This window comes from Vombatus ursinus, unplaced genomic scaffold, assembly GCF_900497805.2.
Source record: "Vombatus ursinus unplaced genomic scaffold, bare-nosed wombat genome assembly UNPS02014786.1, whole genome shotgun sequence".
NCBI lineage: Eukaryota > Metazoa > Chordata > Mammalia > Diprotodontia > Vombatidae > Vombatus > Vombatus ursinus.
Window position 1 is genome coordinate 33,416,529 of NW_020954564.1, and position 20,934 is coordinate 33,437,462.

General features: G+C 39.0%; 1 protein-coding gene across 4 annotated transcripts in view; it reads right to left on the bottom strand.

Annotated features, from left to right (window-relative positions):
* Nucleotides 1–1,781: 1,781 nt before the first annotated feature.
* The window catches only part of LOC114047051 (casein kinase II subunit alpha), a 52,953-nt gene continuing 33,800 nt past the window's right edge, over nucleotides 1,782–20,934 (bottom strand). For 3 of the 4 annotated variants that reach the window (XM_027867727.1, XM_027867729.1, XM_027867728.1), the window contains 10 exons: nucleotides 19,730–19,831; nucleotides 19,172–19,222; nucleotides 17,694–17,753; nucleotides 14,471–14,554; nucleotides 12,729–12,839; nucleotides 9,004–9,105; nucleotides 7,289–7,389; nucleotides 6,102–6,250; nucleotides 3,463–3,549; nucleotides 1,782–2,104 (listed from right to left, as the gene is read on the bottom strand). In XM_027867727.1, coding sequence (XP_027723528.1) covers nucleotides 1,989–2,104; nucleotides 3,463–3,549; nucleotides 6,102–6,250; nucleotides 7,289–7,389; nucleotides 9,004–9,105; nucleotides 12,729–12,839; nucleotides 14,471–14,554; nucleotides 17,694–17,753; nucleotides 19,172–19,222; nucleotides 19,730–19,831 — 963 coding nt within the window. In that variant the 3' untranslated portion in view covers nucleotides 1,782–1,988. Of the gene's footprint in view, nucleotides 2,105–3,462; nucleotides 3,550–6,101; nucleotides 6,251–7,288; nucleotides 7,390–9,003; nucleotides 9,106–12,728; nucleotides 12,840–14,470; nucleotides 14,555–17,693; nucleotides 17,754–19,171; nucleotides 19,223–19,439; nucleotides 19,457–19,729; nucleotides 19,832–20,934 lie in introns of those variants that run through there. The other variant, XM_027867731.1, reaches the window with a different exon arrangement.

Below are 20,934 nucleotides of genomic sequence, written 5' to 3' on the forward strand. Positions count from 1 at the left end.
TTCACTGAAGCAAAAATGGGTTATAAAGTTAGACAAGTTTATTAAATAGAACAACCCAAGCAACTGCTTACACACGACACTCAAGTGAGAGGCTTGTGGAACCACTGAAGGTCAGGGAAAATAGACTTTAGGGCTTGAGGAGGGATTGGCAAAGAATTCCTGACCCTGAAAAAAGCAGCTACTGCAATGGGATAAGGGGAGAAAATCCAGAGCTGATGCTTTGTCATTGTGCTTAAAAAACTAGGCTTCTCCAATGGTGCACCCAATAAAGTTTGGTGGCTAGGTTACAGTGCAGAGTGTATCCACACACATACATATACACACACACACACACACACACACACCACGCACCCTTTTCCCATCCCAAATCCTGGCATGGCTGAGACACAAAAGGAGTTTTATGGCAAAGTATCCTTATTCCCCAACATTTTGGCTTGATGTTTCTAGAAGGCTTCTATGCACTGCCCAGTATCATTCAAAGTGGGTGAGAGAATGGAAGAGGTTGCTTCCCCCAATCCATAAAGGGCTGGCTGCAGGCCCCTTCAGTGTAAAGTGACACACCCATCCAGCAAGATCTTTACACAGGGACTTAAATCTAACCTTGATAAATAAAACCAAACGTTTATTTACACCAAAGAATTCCAACACTGGATCTTTCACAGAGGAAGGACAAAGTAGTATATATATATACACACAGCAAGGAATGTGGAGCAGGGCTGAAATAAGGGTGCTTTGTCGTTGTCAACAGTTAATATTGTTCCACAACTACGGATCTACTGCTTCACTTTCATTTAGAGAGACTTTGCTTTGCTCCTGCCCCTCAGCATATATTTATGAGACTGAGGTCACAGGTGTTCTCACTGGATGGCACGTGAGGGAAAGGGGCAAATGGGGGGAAAAGAAGCCTCCAAATGTTACTTGGTGTGGTCTGATGTCCCATCAGCTCTAGCTCTTTAACAGCCACTAGCATGAAATTGGTATAAACAACGTTTTGGGGTTTTTGTTGTTCTTTTTTTAAAAAAAGGCAAGCGGTTATACCCAGTAACAAATTTAATGCAAAATTGCAAGTAAAAAAATCAGGGAAGGTTTCTCCTTGTCTCCCCCACCCCTCATCTGCCATGTGAAAAAAGATCTTACCTATAGCACAGTCAACTCTACTAGGGAACCTTGACTGGAAGGGGAATAAAGGAAGAAGACTGGGGAGGCAGAGGGGAAGAAGGCAGGGCAACTGTTTAATTTTCAAACTAAACTTTCAAACTAAAATTACATGCAAGTGAGCTGAATTTAGGGTTAGGTCAATAAGACATGATTCAGACTAAGTGGAGGTTTTTAGGACCTGTATGCACTTTGGGTAAACTTTCAACATCTATGTGACTGTGTTCCATTGGTTGGGTCAGTGTACCCTACTGGATTCCAGCTCCTCTGGAGTTGAGTGTTAAAGTGACCAGTACATTACTATAAAGAATTGGGCCCTCTTCCTCCTTCCCCTTCCTTCCTGCTTCCCTGGAAAAGCTGTATTTTGGTAATCTCTGGAGAAGAGCACAAAGACAACAGACCTCCCAAGGTGTGGGCTGGTGGAGGAGTAATGGTGGGAACTGGAAGAGATTTCCAGCTAAATGCAACAGCCAGGAAAAGGGATGGTTCATCATTGTTCTTGAGATGAAGAGCTGGGATTGGGGTTGGGTTGGGGGGGGGGGGCAGGGAATTGTCCGAAAAATCCATCTGCAGGAAATTTTTCAGGGAATCCCCCGAGTTACGAAAAGTTCGAGTAAAAAAAAAAAAAAAAAGAAAAAAAGAAAAAAATCAGCCTATAATAATTTTTTATAATGACTGAACTACTATAAATCCACAAGCAACTGTTCAGACACGGCGCCTCCGAAGTGTTCCATCCCCTCCCCTGCCAGGCACAACTGCATCAAAGGGAGAGATGGAGCGGAACCCCCTCCCCCGCCCGGCTCTGCTCAGGCATCAGGAGACAGAGGCCGTCATTACTGCTGAGCGCCTGCGGTAGCTGGAACTGGCATCCCCAGAGGGTTGGCAGCAGCAATCACTGGCGAGCCTGCTAGAGGTCCAAGTGGTGAAGGGGTTGGCACTGAAGTAATCCCTGAAACCAAATAACAGAGAATAAGCTAGGGATCGTGACCAGATGGAAGCTTCTATCACTGGGTGGCGTGGAACCTTTCTTCCAAAGTTTGACACACTCATGGAGAAGACTGGGTTAGCATTATTAAATGTCAATGAAAACGGCTTCAAGTGACTATGCTTTGGAAACTCTAAGTTAAAGTGGAATTTGGTTCTGATTCTGCTTGACGTCCCCTAACCTCTAATCAGCATATCTGAAATTTTAAGGCTGTCTCAATCAAATAATTTCTAAATATGGACTTTATTGCTTTCTCTTTGGTGTTTGACCACACAGTCTCTTTGAATAAAGAGGCTCATATAGAATGCCACATTGTACCATATTAAAATACAATTTGGAGTCTGGCTCTAGCCCTGCCAGGAGATGTGTGTATCCTCACTTCTATTCTACCTGACCCAGCCTAACTCAGCTTTATTTTTACCTCTACTATCCCCAAATTCCACTGGAACATGACCTCTTCTTTTTTTCTTTTTTTTTTTGGTCATGAGACCACATCATGCCTTGCTTGGAATTATTCCTCTAATTTCTCTTAATGTGACACAAAACCAATAAATGAGCTCTCAAAGGCTTTTACAAGCATTTAAAAGAACGTGAATAAATAAAACCTTACAAAAAGTCAGGTTAGATGGTACCCAACTCTCATGCTAATGACCAGTATGAACAAGACAGAGTAAGATAGTTTCTGCTCCTGATTTACTAGTATTTGGCCTTGGCTCTAAGCAAATCTGCTGTTTTGTCCTTGCAGCTGAAGGAGAAGCAAGACCAGCCAACAGACTAAATAAAACAGATAATAAATTCCAGGTGGGATTGAGATCTTGGTAGGTCTCCTCCTTTCCTGAATAGACTGGGTGGCCATCCACCCCCAATCCCAAGTATATGTATTAACAAATAGTAACATTCCTAAGATCAACAGCTATGGCTTCCTTTGAATAATCTTGTCCTACCTTTTATAAAGGTTCTTCCACCCACTCAGCTAAGGAGTTGGCAACATTGAGCAATGAAGATGATGTTTAATAGCTAGGCTCATTCTCAATGTCTGCTCCCTACTAGGAATTATGGAGCCCAAAGAGGGAAACAATACCCAGTGGAATAAAAATACCACCGTTATCTCTTCCCCTTTCCCTTCTAAATTTTCTATTTCCGTTTCTGAAAGTCATATAATTTTCCCTACCCTTTACAAGTGAGCTGAAGCCTCTGGTAATTAATTACTCCTTTCTAAAGATGACTTGCAGGAATCATTTGTTGATGCTAATAACAGCATCCAGAAGGGGAAGGATATAAAAATCCACCACTCTCTTCCCTAAGATACCAGAAGAACTGACCTGACATCATGTTGGCGGTGCTGACAGGAGTGCTGCCGCTTGGCATGTTGGATGTGCCCATCCGAGCCTGGTCCTTCACAATTGGGTCTATGAAAGAGACAATATGTTTAAGTTCTGTTTTGTTTGAATACAGTCTGGGGATTTTATGTATGAAGTAGCAAACTGGTTCTTCATAGTTCTAGAAAGGGAAGAACTATGTCTTGCTGCTGAAAGCTATAAGGAGGCAAATTCTGGCTTGACACAAGCTTAACAAATCAAGATTATCCTAAAATAGAAACACATTCCCCCTTCCTGGAGGTGTTCCAATAGAGACTGATCATGTATCAGGAATGTTCTAATTTGGACTATCATCTCTGAGATTATATGACTTTTAAGTGACTAATCCCTTAAAATTAAAATTCTTGATGTTTTGTTTTTACATCATCCTCATTTCTAAATATCCTGACTCACACCTCTCCTATTTAGCAAGTCCTCTCTTTTAACAAAGATTTTAAGGAGAGAAAAAAAGCAGTTCAGCCAACCAAACAAATCAATTGTGGCTAAGAATTTACACAATATTCCACTCACATTCAGAGTCCCCAACCTCTGCAAAAAGGAAAAGAAGGGTATTTTCCCAATATTCTCAGGAGCCAAGTTTAGTCAAGGCATAGTGTTTAGATTCATTTTGTTGATGCTATTTTTCTTTCTCTTTATATGGGGCATATACATAGTACAGTGGGATAGAACATTGCACTTGGGAGTCAGGAAGATTCAAGTTTGAGTCCTGCCTCAGTCAGACACCTGGGCAAGCCACATAACTGCTACTTGACTCAGTTTCCTCATATATAACATAGGGATAATAATAACACCTGCTTCACAGGATCTAATATGAGGATAAAATGAGAACATCTGTAAAGCACACTGCAAACCTTAATGAGCTATATAGATTTTAACTATTATTATTATATTCTTGTGATCATCTGCTATATCACATATGAACATATTTATATATGGCAGCTTGGTGTAACTTAGGACTTAGAATTAAGGATCAAGTTTGAATTCTGCTTCAGTAACTTACTAGCTGTCCAACCCTGGACAAGTCCTCACAACAACACTGTGAGGCTGCTACTGTTATTATCCCCATTTTTCAGGTAATAACGGTAGCAGCCTCACGTTGTTGTTGTGAGGACTGAATGAGATAACATATAAAGTGCTTTGTAAACCTTAAAATGATATATAAATACTAGCTATTTATTGGTTGAGGTTCTGCTTTTCAAGTAACTTAGTTGTATGATTAAATTTGGAGACACCCTGAATCACATATAAGTAAAATAAAAGAAAATTTCTTCCCCATTGTTAAACTTTATTCTTAAACCACATGGTATGATTATTTTTTGGTCACGCAGGTCTTTATAGGCTTCAATAAAGCAAACATTATTCATTTTGGCTAGAACAGTACTTCATAGCACCTAGTACTATACTATTTGACAATTGCTAAATATCTTACATGAATTTAACAGAGATAAGGTTAGTTTTACTGAAATCTAAGGATGGAGGTGTCTGGGGCATGGTATACATATTTGATGCCTATTTGAGGCCAGTTATCTTTGCAAGAAATGCGACAATGGGGTAGCTAGGTGGTGCAGTGGATAGAGCACTGACCCTGGAGTCAGGAGGTCTTGAGTTCAAATCCACCCTCAGACCCATAACACTCACTAGCTAAGTGACTTTGGGCAAGTCACTTAACCCCAATTGCCTCAGAAGAAAAAAAAAAAAAGGATTTGGAGTTGAAGTGTGTATGTAGTTCAGCAGAGACATCACTATACTACTCTTAGAACAATAATTCCAAAGAAGCTATAAACTTGTAAAACATGACAAGTTAGATTTCTGGATGTTATATAATGTTAAGGTCTGGCAGAACTAACTCTCAGGAATACAGGATGTTATAACTAGAAGGGACCGAGCTTTTTAATCATCTGATATAATCCCTTCATTTTAGAGGGGAAAACTGAGGCCCAGAGAAAGATTGTAAAGCACTTTTGGAAACCTTAAAAGTGCCATATAAATGTTGGCTACTAGTATTACTGTTGCTCAAGGCCACAAGGTAAGGTAATGGCAGAGCCTGGTCTTTTGATTCCCACTCCATGGGTTGTTTCATTCAGATACTGTAGGTAATCATTCTCTTCACATACAAATTATGGCACAGTTAAAAAAAACAACTTAATGTGATTTGTAGTTCCACATTTTTTTTTTGATATATCCTACTTCTCATAGACACAAAGGAATTTAGAACTGGAAGGATTCTCATTTATCATCTAGTTCTCCTTACCTAACAATGATTCTAGAGAGGAAAATGAAGTCCAGGAGGACACAAATGACTTGCAAAAGGTCACAAAGCTCTTGAGCTGCAGAGCCAGTACTACAGAAACCTTAGTGAACCTGATTCATGGTTCAATGATCTTTATTTATACTGTACCAAACTACCTTTATCATTATAGTCTCATGAGAGGAACAATAAATATAATGCTACTAGTTTGTTCTGAACTCTTCTAACCAGTGATCAGATTGCCAAATAAAAGTATAACCCACAAGGACTTTGTTGTTAGGGTGGCAGGAGTCACAGGATCACGAGGGAAAAGAATTTAGAAGATTTTACTCACAGAAATAAGGGTGTTCCATGGCCTCTCTTGCCGTGAGTCGTGACTGGTGATCATATCGCAGCAGTTTGTCCAAGAAATCAAGGGCTTCTGGACTGACCAGGTGCTGGTTTTCACTGTGAACAAAACGCTCCCATCGCTTACGGGAGTGCCTGAAGAGCAACGAAGGAAGACAACAATTAGACAAGTACAACTGTTGGTGAGAGGTTTCATTTCTCCTTAGAGAGCCGGGAGCTGAGCCTGTGGCAAAGTGATCAAAATTATCAACAGTTGCTACTGGACTCCAAGGACAGTTTTACTCTATTCTTGCCACTTGGTGGCAACAAAATAAATTGAAAATATGAAGTATATGTTGTTGGGGGGAAGAAAAACTGACTTACATATTTCTGGAATCAACAATAATCAAGTTACTTCAGGGGGTCATATGCTAACACAGATAGGGGAGACTCATGAAATCTGCCCTTTTCTCTCTCCTAATATTAACACTAAATTTCAGCAATGGCTATATTTATCCCTTGCCCAATGACAGTCTAGCTCCAAAAGACTCTAACTTTCATTTTAATACGCAATTATAAGATACTCTTATGTAATCCCTAGTGATGAAGAACCAATTTCCTATATGTAAGGTACAGAGTTGTAATTCAGAGCATGTAGTTTCTTTTCGCTCCTTCCTCGACAGCTATCTATTTTGAAGCAGCAGGTTAAGTGAATATGAGGATGTGACTGAATTTACTGAGCTTTTAATACAGATTTCATTCGCTGAAAATGAAACCAAACAGGTAACAATAGAGCTAGAAAGGGCCTTAAGGATCATCTAGTCCAACCCACTTATTTTGGAGAGAAGGAACCTGGAACTCAAGAGAAGTGATTTGCTCAAGGTCAAATAGTGAGGAAGTAGTAGTGCTAGGCCTAGAACTGAGGGTCTTTTTATTCATAGTTCAGTGCTCTTTCCGCTCCATTTCCAAACATAACACTAGTCACTTTAGGGTTGGAAAACTGCCATTCAGTCCCAACCACACTTTTAAAAATATGTTTCCTGTATATAGTGTGCTGCAGCACTGGAGCAATGTGGGCAACTAGAACTTAACTGTTTTTCCTTAGTCTATAATGGTCAAGATTTCCTTCTGAGAAAAAAAAAAAGCCAACCCTCCTTGCCTCAGCCCAACAATGTCTTTCCTTTTCTGACTTACCTGCCCAGGATATCATTGAAACGTGGATCTAGTTCAATGTTGTACTTGTCGATATAGTCATATAAGTCTTCTGTCCCCAGCACCTTTGCTATCCTTACCAACTAAGTTAAATAACAAAAAACAAAACACAACATAAGCATATGCATAAAGATAAGACTAATCAACTGAAAGGGGATTACCAATTATATCCTATTTCTAAAACCAATGGAGTTACCCACATTTTTTAAGGAGGTGGAGGAAAATGGCAGACTTTCACATTGACCTGTAAAAACCTGCTAGCCACAGTATTTACTAGGCAGACTAAACATGGTGCCAATCCTTATACACACACACACACACACACTCTTTTAGGAACACTTGAAAAAATAGGTGCTATGGTCAAAAGAGAATGGAAAAATCCTAGGATCAGTAACTAATCCTTTCATGGATAAAGACTGCCATAGAACAACTTTGATCAAGCTAGTGAGAATATCAGCATTCAAAAGACTCTTCTTGAGATCTGTAGGTGTCAGTACACATCTTTTTATGATTCCAGATTTTTATCACTGATGGTGGCTCTTGGTTTTTACTCCAGTAGACTCATGAATGAGAATCTACTTTTATAGAGTCAGGAGGTCCCAAATAATTCCACAAGAGAAGGTGGTTAGGTCCTACTAACACTCTTTCACATGTGCGAGCTAATTTTTAAAAAGATATTTTGCTAAAAATCTCAAGTCAATCATATCCCAGGGTCAGATAAGCTACATTTGTGATGTTTAAGATGTGAGATGCACATCTTTATTTGACAGGTAAGAAAATGAGTCTACAGAGGTCAAGTGATAAATTATTCAAGATCACATAGCCAGTTAGTGACAAAACCAGGATTTAGAACCCAAGTTTCCTAATTCTCAATCCAGTACTATTTTTTCACTTAACATATCACTTATACTAGCTGTGAGACTCTGAGCAAGTCTATCTGTAAAATAGGGACTGTAATACTACTCAATTTGAAGTCAGAGAAGCTGTATTCAAATCCTGGTTCTGCTACTCATTTATGTGACTTTGGACAAGTCATTTTTACTTCTTTGGATCTTATGCTTCCTTGTCTGTAAAATGAGAAGGTTGGAGTAGATGATCTCTAAGGTGCCTACTTAAGGTCTAAATTTCTATGACCTCTGTACCTTAAGCTATAACTCAATGGATTGGCATGATGATCAAATGAGGTAGATTACATAAAATGTTCATATAAACGAAGCTATTATTACAGGCATACCTCTGTTTACCTCAAGTACAATCAACTGGTCAACAACAGTCTGAGTTAGTGCTTGAACCCTCGGTGGCATTAACTCTGCCCCTCCTCCCCATGTCAGTCTGTTGTCTCACTGCTTACTTCATGGGAATAGACATGCTACTTGTGGAATGTTTCAGTGACTTTTGTTTTGTCCAACTGTGTATTTTTACAGGACCAATTAATGACATTAGGTGAGATATACTTGTATTAGTAGACATAAAGCAAGAGAAGCTCCTTTCTCCCTAGTTCTATCAAAACACCATCTCACCCCTTCTATAGGAAGAGACAGGACAAGATTGATAAAAAAAAACCAAATTAACCCTTTAAACATTCAACATAAAATCTGTGAAAATGTTTGGGGAGATATTTCCAGTCGTGATGCTTGCAAATTTCAGTTCAAGAAATGGTGTTTTCCTGATAGCAAATACATGTCATAGCATATCACCTGATCATAATTGTCATGTCCATGGAAAAATGGCTCCTTCCGGAAGATCATGCTTGCCAACATACAACCCAAGCTCCACATATCCAAACTGTAATCATACATCTGCACAAAAGAACAGAGAATACAGAAATCCTTTGGCCTTGTTCATGATTAACTTGGTCCAATCTTTAACAAGGTTCCTAGGGTTGTGTATTAAGTTCCACTTAGAATTTATAAAGCATTTGATAAATCTAAAATGTCAGCTGACCATAACTTAGTAAGGAGGAAGGGCACTGAATTCAACAGACATAGAGTTAGGAAAAAAGTGCTAATCTAAAGATTCACATGTATGATACCTACATTTCTAATTCAGATTTGGTAGGTACTACTGATTTAGTTACAATATCTTATATTATTCCCATAAGTTTAGGATCAAATACAAACACATTCTTTTCATCAGGTTCTTCATGTGGTAGGTACTCTGTTCATTGAAGTTAGTGGAATTTCACATGTGAAATGGGTCAAACTAGGGATATATAAATCAAAGAGGAGATGAAGTACTGGAAAGAATGTCACCCTGGGAGTGAGAAGACCTTGGTTTTAGTTCCAGCTTTATTGTAAGTCAATTGTGTGATCTAGAAAAAATTACTTTGAGTCTCAATTTCCACATGCGCAGAAAGGAGTGTTTGACTTGATATTTAAGGTCTCCTCCAATTCTAAAATTTTATTATCCTGAGTTATTGGGAGATGAAAGATGCGCTCAAGTATATGAAGAACTGTTCATGCAGAAGAGTGGTTAGACTTGTTCCTCTTGGCTCCAGAGATGAGAAGTAGGACCAAAGGTTTGAAGCAACAAGTAGGCAGATTATGAAATATAATGAAGAACTTTCAAACAATTTGAGTTGCTTGACATTGGGATAGGATGTCTCACGAGGAAATGCATCTTCAATAACTAGAAGGTCAGAATATTCAGAAATAGCAGGACCCTTAAAGAGCTTCTAGTCAGTCAAAAAACATTTGTTAAGCACCTACTATGTGCCAGGTACTGTGCTAAGTAATGGAGATACAAAGAAAGGTAAAAGACAGTCTCTTCTTCAAGAATTTTAGGTGGGACTTGAAGCAAGACAGGAGAGGAGGGAGAGATGAAGAGGAAGAGCTTTCTAGGCCTGGGGGACAGTGAGTGAAAATGAGCAGAATCAGGAAATGGAATGTCTTGTTCTAGAATCACTGAGGAGGCAAATGTCACTGATCACAGAGTAAGATGTAAGAAGACTGAAAAGAAGAGGCAGGAGAGAGGAGGTTAAGTTATGAAGGGCTCTGAACACCAAATAGAGGATTTTGTATTTGACGCTGAAAATTACACGGAGTCCCTAGAATTTATTTGTTGGGGGTGGCGATATGTTTTGTGTGTGTGGTGTGTGTGTGCACGCGTGCGTGTGACATTATCAGACCTGCGCAATAGGAAGATCACTGTGACCACGAAGTGGACGATGGACTGGAGTGGGGGTGAGGAGCAGGGAGACTTATTGCAAGGAGACCAACCAGCAGACTACTGCAATAGTCTAGGCATGAGGCGGTGAGTCTTCATCAGGGTAGTTGCAGTGTCAGAGAACAGAAGAAGTTTTGAGAGGTGTTAGTAAGGTAAATTAACCAGTCTCACCAACAGCTTGGATATGGAGAGTAGAGAGTAACAGGTAGGTTGCAAGTCTGAGTGATAGGGACAATAGTGGTGTCCTTGACGTTATTAAGGAAGCGAAGAATGGAGGGTTTGGGGAGAAAAATGAGTTCAGTTTTAGACATATAGAGTTTAAGCTGTCTAACTAGATATCTAACTAGATAGGTAGATGGAGATGTCAGACTGATGGTCAGAAGTAAGGTTAAGGCTAGATGGGTACATCTGATAAGTACATTTGAGAATCATCAGCACAGAGATGATAACTGAATCCATGGGAACTGATGAGATCATCAACTGAAATAATATAGAAGAAGAAGAGTAGAAGACGCAGAACAGAGCCCTGGGGGACATTCAGGGTTAGTAGGTGTGACCTGAACAAAGATACAGCAAAGGACACTGAGAAGTAGCAGTCAGATAGGTAGGAGAACTAGGAGAGAGTGGTATCAAGAAAACCCAGAAAGAAGAGAGTATCAAGGTAAAAAAGGTGATTAACATGTCAAAGATTATACAGAAGAAGGAACAAGACTGAAAAAATGTTATCAGATTTGGCAATTAAAATACTATTGCTAACTTTGAAGAGAGCAGTTTCAGTGAAATGATGAGGCTGGAAGCCAGGGTGCAGAGAGCTGAATAAGAGGAAAAGCAGCAGAGGCTTTTCTAGGAGTTTAACCACAAGTGGAAGGAGAGATATGGGATAATTAGGAAGGATGGATGGGATCCAGGAGTGAACAGAGTAGATATATTTGTAGGAAATGTGGAAGTAGATAGCAGACAGGGAGAAACTTAGGGTAAGAGAGTAGTAATAAGAGGGAATCAGCTGGAGAAGAGAGGATGGAATGGGATACATGTTAGAGAAGTTAGTCTTAGCAAGGAGAAGGGCTACTTCTTCATGTAAGATGGGGTAGAGCAGATACTGGTGGAAAGCATCTGGGTAACATGAGATGAGGGGGAGGGGAGAAGAAGCTTTTAATGAAAACTCTTTTTTTTTCTCAGTAAAACATGAGACAAGGTTCTCAGTTGAGAGAATGGTAGGAGAGGGAGCCATGGGAGGTCTGAAAAGGTTTGGAAGAGCTGCTGTGGTGAGTACAGGAAAAAAAATTGTCTTGCAGCAGTGAAGACACAGTTGAGGCTGTGTAACATTAATTTGCAGTAGAACCAGTCAGTTTGGTTTCGTGATTTTCTTGTTTCATTCAGCAGCACACAGGTAACAGTGAAGGATGAGGAGAGTAGAAATACAAGTCAGGCTTGGCAGGGGCAAGACAGGTGATAGGATAAAGGAGTAAGGGACTCAAGAGATGAGTATATTGTAGAGTTGAACTGGTTCACCAAGGGGTCAAAAGGGGAAAACGAGGAGGTTATAGTTAGTGCAAGGTTATGTCTGGGAAAGAACTGAGAGGCTGAGGGATTGGAGTTTTCAGTATGGGTGAAGAACAGGGTTTAAGATTGCAAGACCGAGGGAAAGGTAGACTGACAATCCACTTATTCAAAGAAAAGGAAACTAGAGGCTGCTAGGTGATGCAGTGGATACAGCTCCGGCCCTGGAGTCAGGAGGACCCGAGTTCAAATATGGCCTTAGACACTTGATACTTAGTAGCTGTGTGACCCTGGGCAAGTCACTTAACCCCAATTGCCTCACCAAAAAGCAAAAAAGATAAGGAAACTAAAGCTCAGTGGTTTTATTTATTTATCTGTCTGTTTGTTTATAGGGGCGGAGGGGGGCGCAGGTTCTCAAAAGTAAGCAAGTAGCAAAGACAAGGCCCTGAGTTAGATCCTCTGACTCTAAATACAATGCTTTTTCCATCTCACTAAGTACTTTATTTTACATGGGGGATTTATGCATTCAGCAGTTTGAACAAAGTTGAGTATACAACCCTAACGCTCTATGTATTTATGATCACTAGGTCAGAGTATGGTGAACAATTTGTGGGTAATCAGGTTTAGTTTTTAACCAGGTAGAAGCAGCAAGGCATGATTGCAAAGAACCAATTAAGAGCCATCTGTGTTGGCATAAACTAACGATCCTTCACATATAATCAACACTCCCAATTTGAGTCTCATTTGTACCTCTCACCTGATAGTCTACAAGAAGCTCAGGACCTTTAAAATACCGTGAAGCCACTCGGACGTTATATTCTTGGCCAGGATGATAGAATTCAGCCAAGCCCCAGTCTATTAGTCGCAGCTAGGAAAAAAAAAAGGGAGAAATAACATCAATTTGGGGGTCTTTGAAAAAGTAACTCTAAACAAAACAGTCCCCCTCCAAGGCAGAAAATAATCAGTGGAGGCAACATGATCTCAAATGACAAACATCCACCACCACCACACCCCAATACACATAAGAGAACTGTGCTTGTGAAGAATCAGTTTCTGAATGAAAGTTCAACTGTGCCTTTCCACTTCTGCATGACTCCTTCCCTTCAGAATTACATTTCAGCCACACTGAACAAGGTGCTGTTTTGGATGCCTTCTATGCCTTTGCCCTCATTGTCCTCCACATCAGGAATAGTCTCATACCACACAACACTTCTTGAAATCCTTCACTAGCTTCAAAGGCCTAGATCAGTTACCACTTTCTCCACAGGCGGTCTTGTTCTTTCATCTGGGCAGTAATCACTTCCTTTTCAAATGTGAGACCCATAGTACTTGATATGAATCTTTTATTTGCACTTGTTACCTTTGCACATAAGGGCAGGTGTGCACATGCACACATACATCCCATTGTTACAGTACCCAAAACTCCCCCCCAGTGCTTCGTAGTGTTCTCCACATTGTAAGCATTTTTAAGGCTATTTATGTACTATGGCACTAGATACTAGTTCATTACACTAGTTGCCCATCATCCTTAAAGCATACAACAGATGGGAATTATCACATGTCTCCAAGTAACCAACTTGCTTGTCGCAAGAAACTTAATGTTATACAACTTTTGCCCAAAGGATGACTCAATCAAATATTTCCCAGAGACATGTTTAGTAGGTATTAGTTTACTTATTTGTATTTCTTTAGTAAAAAGTCTTACGTAAAAAATCCCAAAAATCTTCATCCTTTTCTCTTAAAAAACAGCATATGATGGCAAGAACAATGAAACTAGGAATCAAAAAGTTTTAGGATTTAGCCCTGTCTCTGTTTACTTATTAGCTGTGTGACCCTGGGAAAGCCATAACTTCTCTATGCCTCAACTGCTTTATCTTTAAAAGAAAGGCAATGATAACTACCCTGCCTGCTTTATAAGATATTGTAAGGATCAAATGAAACAATCAATATGAGAACCCTTTGTAATAATAAAGATCGAGATAAATATGCGATTAGTATCACTTTATAATTATTTTTTATTTTTAATTAATTTATTTTTAGTTTTCAAAATTCACTTTCATAAGCTTTTGAGTTTTCAATTTTCTCCTGTTCCCTTCCCTCCTCAAGAGGGCATACAATCTGATACAGGCTCTACATATACATCCATATTAAACACATTTAGCACTTTATCATTTGCAAAACACTTTCATATACTCTTGGTTCTCAAAACAACCCTGTAAGTTAGGCAGGTTAGGTATTATTAAATGCACTATACATGTGAGGAAATGGAAGCACCAAAAAAGTAGGCTGGATGACTTGATCTCACAGATTTTTACTGACAGATTTGGAATAAGAACCCAGGTCTTCCGATTCCTAGCTCAAAACTCTTTCCTGTTCATCACACTGACTCTCTTCTTATATTTTTATCCCCAGCAATGACGGCTTCAACATGTTGCAGTTGAAAGTGGATGTTGGAGCTGATCATGAAAACAAATGAAATCTTAGTTTGCTGCTTTATACCTTTCTGTGTTCGTGATCGATCATGACATTATGAGGTTTAACATCTCTATGCATAATCCCCATGCTATGACAATAATCCAGGGCCTGCAGAGAGAATGTGTAAAAGAAGAAAAGGATCAATCTATGAAATTACATTGCTAACTTATATCTCGGTTCAGTTCTAGAAGCCCAAGTGTCCACTATTGTATTCCTATCAATCTTCCCTCTCAGGAAGTCTTGACACTTCTAGGAAAACTCACCTATAAGTAAAAACTCAAATGTAAACAACTACTTGTCCGTCGAAGTGCTAACTCTTCAATAGTTTTGACACAGACCACCTGAATGGTTTATCTTTTTTGGCAGTAATCAAAATCACAGAATGTTAAAATTGAAAGAGAACACAGAGCCTTTGAGTTGAAAGGGACCTTAGGATACTGAAAATGTCACAAGTAGCCCCAGAACAGAGAGCCAAAGGAGAGCTCCGAGGCCATGTAGTCCAATCTCCTGTCATTGTACAAAATAAGAAAACTGAGGCCTCAGAAAGAGAGCAGGAGTTGGTATAAGGATAAAGGGGAGACATATTAAAACCCGGATTCTTCTGGTTGCTAGGTCTAGTACTCTTTCAACTATACCACATTTATAGCCCCTATACCCTAGTTTATTCAAGGATAGCACTGTAATTCTGATAGATACACATACACTAGTTTTGTGCATTTGGCAGCATTGTGACTGACAGATACCTGTGCTCCTAAAAAGGTTTATATTTAATGAAATAATTCACATTTCCAAAGTATTTCAAGGTTTGCAAAGGACTTTTCTTAACACCACCACACTTCTAGTCTAGTGAGATACACAATGCAAGTATAACCTGCATTTTTAAAGATGAAGAAATTGTAGCTGAGAGGTAAAGTAACTTTCACAAATGTCTCAAAGTAAATTAGTGGCACAGCCATGATGAGAACCCAGGCCTTTTGACTCCAAGAGTAGAGACTTCACACTGTCTTCTTAGTAAGTAAAAGAAATATTGTTTTCAAGCAAGGATCTGCCACATCACAATGTAGCAGTGTCCAAATTCTAACTAAGGTGTAGAGGGTGTTATAACCTTTGGAACTTGCCAACACAGTTCTCTAAGTCAGCTGACAGGAGCTGCTCAAATTATTGTCCTTTCTGAAGGGCAAACTGGGCCAACACTCCTCCTGGGGACAAGTCTCGTATATTTGTAGCATATTGAGGCCTATGAGTTTTGCATTTCTTTGTATCCACAAAGTTTATTATAACAGTGCCTGGCACGAAGGTGCTTAATGAATGCTTGCTGACTTGACATGATTTGACAGTAGAATGAGAGCATTCGAGCTCTAGAGAAGAAATGGGAACATCCATTTCATCCCCTTTTTAAAAGTGAGGGACTATGGATGTGGAATGGTATACAAACATTTTTTTCCTTTTTAAAATCTTTGTGTACAGAATCACTAGTTGAGTTGGAAGGGCCATTAGAGACTATGTAGTCTATCCCTTTCATTTTACAGGTTAAGAAACTGAAGCTGATATTGGATGGGGGTGGGGAGGGTATAAAAGTCCTTGCCCATGGTTATACAGGTAGTAGCAGTGTCTTGATCTGAATGCTGGTCCTCTGATCTAAAGCCAGTATTCTGTCCATTACAATGATCTCCCTCGACATCACTCTTGTCATGTTCTGTTTACCACAGTTGGTAGGTGAATCCTCACTGGACATAAAAAGAGACAGTCATATCTTCTGAACTAATAAGAGTTCTTATGTCTATTAGGCCTAACTTGGGACTAAGTACTTTGGTAACTTAATTTTAAGAATCAAAGTTGACTATCAATCAACACTCTCCAAGAACTAGTTTAAATAAAACATGGGACAATGATCTCTTAGTAACTGGACAGTAGATAATCTCCTCTTGATTTGCCTGATAACATCCTTTCAATGGGTGTGGGGGGGTGTTTATCAAATAAAATTATGAAAGGGCCTACAATTTTAGCCATAACTAGCTTTCCTAATCTTGAAAATAACATTTTCAAAGGATGAATAAAATATAGTGGAGATCATCAATACATATCACATATCCCAGATACCTCCCAATTGCCTTGTTTCAGCCCAAACCGTATTGTTCACTGATTTAAACCTTCCAAACCTACCATAACCCACGCTCTTATGACAATTATGTTAATGATATTCCACTGAAAAACCTACTAAGGAAAATAAGATTATATAAAAAAGGCAATTTCTTAAGAATAAAGGCTGTATCTTACCCATCTCTGTACCTCCAAAGACACACAGCACAGTATTTCACACACAGTAAGTGCTTTAGTAAATGTTTGGTTCAATTTGGAATTGAAACTCTTTAGACAGTTACAAAACCAGTTACTATTTCTGTGGCTTGATAAAAGAACCTCTAACAAAGGCTTACTCAGGTGCTATAGTATGGCATAAAGATGATCTTGAGGTCTGAAAAGCCATGCCTGTTGGGCATAAGGTTTGCTAGGTCCTACACTAAGATGCAAAGGTTTGAAGGATGGGCTAGGAATAATAAACTGTGCACCTATCATCCAAAGACCAATCTAGGCTAGTAAGGAGAGGCTTATCACCAGAAAGCTGACCACCAACTGGTGAGTTTTTTGGCCAAAGCAACTCATTAAATACTAAGTCTACCATAAGCCAAGAGGGGGTTGGGAGCTGCACCGTACTCATCCCAATGAAATCAGTGATATATCTTACTGTTTTATAAAGTTCTCACAGTACCACTTAATACCATAGAAGAGATTCCTAGGTAAAATTTCTTGCTGACTTAGTCTCAACAGGACCAATCAAATATATAGAATCATAGAATCTCAGTTAAAATAGACTTCAGAGGTCATATAATTCAGTCTCTGTAACAATGCCTAACAAATAGTCACCAAGTCTTTTCTTGAAGACCTCCAGTGAGCCAGTAACTCCAGTAGTACCTCTAATTGTTACAAAGTTTTTCCCTATATAAAGTCAAAATCTGCCTCTTAGCAACTTCATGAGAACTTAAAAGAGGAAGAGGGGAGAGAATACTAAAATTTGGAAGACTTATTTTTAAAAAAAAAACTTATGTGTTTTCTTATAGCTTCTTGCTTTGTGTACAATAGTTGGGCAATTAAGAATTTTAGGACCATTTTCAGGATGGTCTTACTTTCAGCAATAGAAGTCATCTGAATATAATAAGCTTATTCCCCAAATCACCATCAAAAGTCTTACCTTCAAAATCTCATACATATAAAATCGAATATCATAGTCTGTTAACGTCTGGTACAATTGCTGTTGAAGACAAATACAATAACTCAGGATGAAATAATGCCAATAGGAAGGTAATTTCTCATTAATGTTTCAAGTAATTCAAATTGAATCCTACTTTGAGAACTTTCCAAAGCACCATTGTTCCAGTTTCACTAACTTACTGGTCTTGCTTTCTCTCATCTAAAGTTCACATTAAGGACCCTTTAGATTCTTAACCCAGTATGTAAAGTGAAGAGGAACTATTTAGCTCATTATGTGGTAGAAATACATAATGGACTACTACAGATGGATTCGACTTTGGAAGTGATAGCCCAATTCCCTTCATTGTACCAAGAAGGAAATCAAGGCCATGGGAAATGATCTGCCCAAAGTCATAGCTGAGATGTAAACAAACCTAGAATTCCCAGCTCTCAGTTCAGTGCTCTATCTACTATACTACATTGATCTCCTTATAACTGTGATATACTAGTAAAAAGCTGTTGAACATACACAGTATCACTTCAATAGGAAATATACAATCCTTGGTTTACGCACCCAGCACTGCAGATTATCACCCAACATGTAGGATCAAAATGGTGCCAAACATGCAGAGCCAATTCAACAGTGCTTTTATCCTAGTCCCAATTCAAAAGCAAATACAGCAAAATCTGATAATCTCTTCTTCAGTTTCCAAAGAGCTGCAGCCTTTTTTGGTTGTTTAATAAATGGATGATGATGTGCTAAGAGGGCTTTTCTGGGTATTATTAATCTGATTCTAAACAAAATGTTTCTCTTTTTTTTTTTGGCTGCCAAAGGAAAATTTTTGAGATTCAACATTACTGTTACAAGAATGATGTGAAATATGAAATGCATGTCAAATCTCTTTATAACTCCAAAATTCTCTAAGCTCCCATAGTCTAGACAACTTTTGGTCATTTCATGTAAAAGTCATATGTGTTCTAACAGGATTTGATCTACTGTCATATCAAGCATTAAAAGCATTTTAGAAGTTCTTCATAATTATCTTAAGGTAAGAAGAGCTTCATAATTATCCTAAGGCCTCCAGGCCACAGGTTCCCCACCCCTGTACTAAGGCAAAGAAGATCCTTGCTTATTTTTAAACACAATAATGTGTTCTTAGAAACCACATCTCAGAGTAGATCCAAACTAAGCATGCAGTACTGCTTTCTTCTGTTCAGACATTAGGGGAAATCTTTCAGCAAGTGGGTCAGAATGGTGAGAAATGAAGTACAGATTTTTGTTAGGCACTATCAAATGAGCGGAGTGGCAAAATACAAAGATTGTTAAGTTTTTACGTCTTAAAATATATACTATGTCAAGATGACATGCTTCCTCTTAAAGTAACTTAGATGCAGGCCCTTCTGATGGCATCATTTTTAGTTAAAAGTCATGTAACAGATCGAAAATCAACAACTGAAAAGGGCTGTCACATATTATACCTTGAAGTCTGTGTTGTTTACGTGTTCAAAAACCAAGGCAGGTGTTCGTGACTGGGGAAAAAAAGAAAACAAAAATTAGCAACAACACTGAAATCTTTGACTGGTACAGTGTTTTGCAGGCTCTTTGTGGTGAGTTTGGCAGTCTCGGCCTCAGCCTCAGTAGTAGAAAACCCTCTAGTGCTAAGATCCCTCCCCCCCTCAGATAATCACCACACTTAGGTAATTTCTGGGATGGATTCAGACAGAAGACATGGAGCTGAAGTCTCACCAGGCTCTAGGCAGCCCAAAATGCGTGCCCATCTGCATCGGACCTGAGTTTGCAAAATGGATTAACACATTTCAGTTTCCAGTGCTATCAGTCTCTTATCCTAGAAGAATAAGAAATAGTCTGTGGGTGGAGGTCTCTTTGAAAGAAAGAAGCTAAACTGATTAAATGGTTGATCTGATTAAGCATTTCAAAAGTAGGACTTAAGGGCAGAGGGAAAAACAGAAAGAGGCCAGTTTTATTCTAAGTCAAACCCAACCTCAGTGGGCTTTGCTAACATCTACCATACTCACCACAGGGTCTTTTACTATATCTGCCAGCGTGATTATATTGGGGCCACCTCGAAGATTCTCCAAAATCTTTATTTCACGCTTGATTTTCTTCTTCTTTACAGGCTAAAAAGGGGAGAAAGTCATGTTAGTAAAATATGATATTCAAGAGTATTTCAGTATATAAAAAAGATGCACAAAGATATGACTACCATAGTTATATTCAGATATGCACAAAATAGGACCTTTGTGGTCACAGTAGCTAACATAGCTTGCATGGAAATGGCTATGGTCTATAATACACTCTCATGAAAATCCAATGCAATCTTAACTATTCCTCTTTGTAAAGGTTTAAAAAGTAAAAATTTAAAACAGCAGCCGGGAAGTTAAATGCCCCGTCTCTCCAAGCTACTCTCAAAGTCCTTCACAATTTAAACTCATTGGTCTTGAATTCAAAGCGCCAACGTATCCATTGTAACTAGAATTACTAATTAACAACAGAGGAACCCTCTGCCATATAGCTGTTATTTAGGGGACAGTGAACAAACCATTCATATTTCTGCCAAACTACATGATATTACCACCTCTCCAACTCACTGCCCTTTACCTGAATCCTATCCACCTTCGAGGCCCTGGTCTAGACCCAACTGTTTCCTTCCATGAATCCTTTCCTGATTATAATACTAGAGTCACATAATCACATAATTTTTCAATTGGAAGGGGCCACAATAGCCATGTACTCTCACCCATAATCGATGCCCTCTTTTTCTTCTTAACCTCAGCAACATTGGTCTATATAGCCTTCATTTAGCATATATCCTATATTGCCTTCAATTAATGCATTTATTAAGCACCTACCATGTGCTAGGCACTCTGAAAAATGAGACTGTAGTCCCTGTCCTCAAGAAACTTGCATCCTACTATATAACTATCATTTTTAGTGACTTGTTTGTTTTAACTAGTCTTGTCACTTTAACAACATTAACTTTTTTGGTAATTAGATGCTTGTTTTTACTTCTTTACAAGGTTGTGGCTTACACATACTCGGCATTCAATAAATAAATATCAATCCCTTTTTAATCAACTGACCCAGAAGCCCAGGTTCATAGTCTCTCTCTCTCTCTCTCACACACACACACACACACACACACACACACACACACACGCACGCACGCACGCACACACACTCTCTCTCTCTCTCTCTCACACTTTGGGGAGAGTGTGTGAAC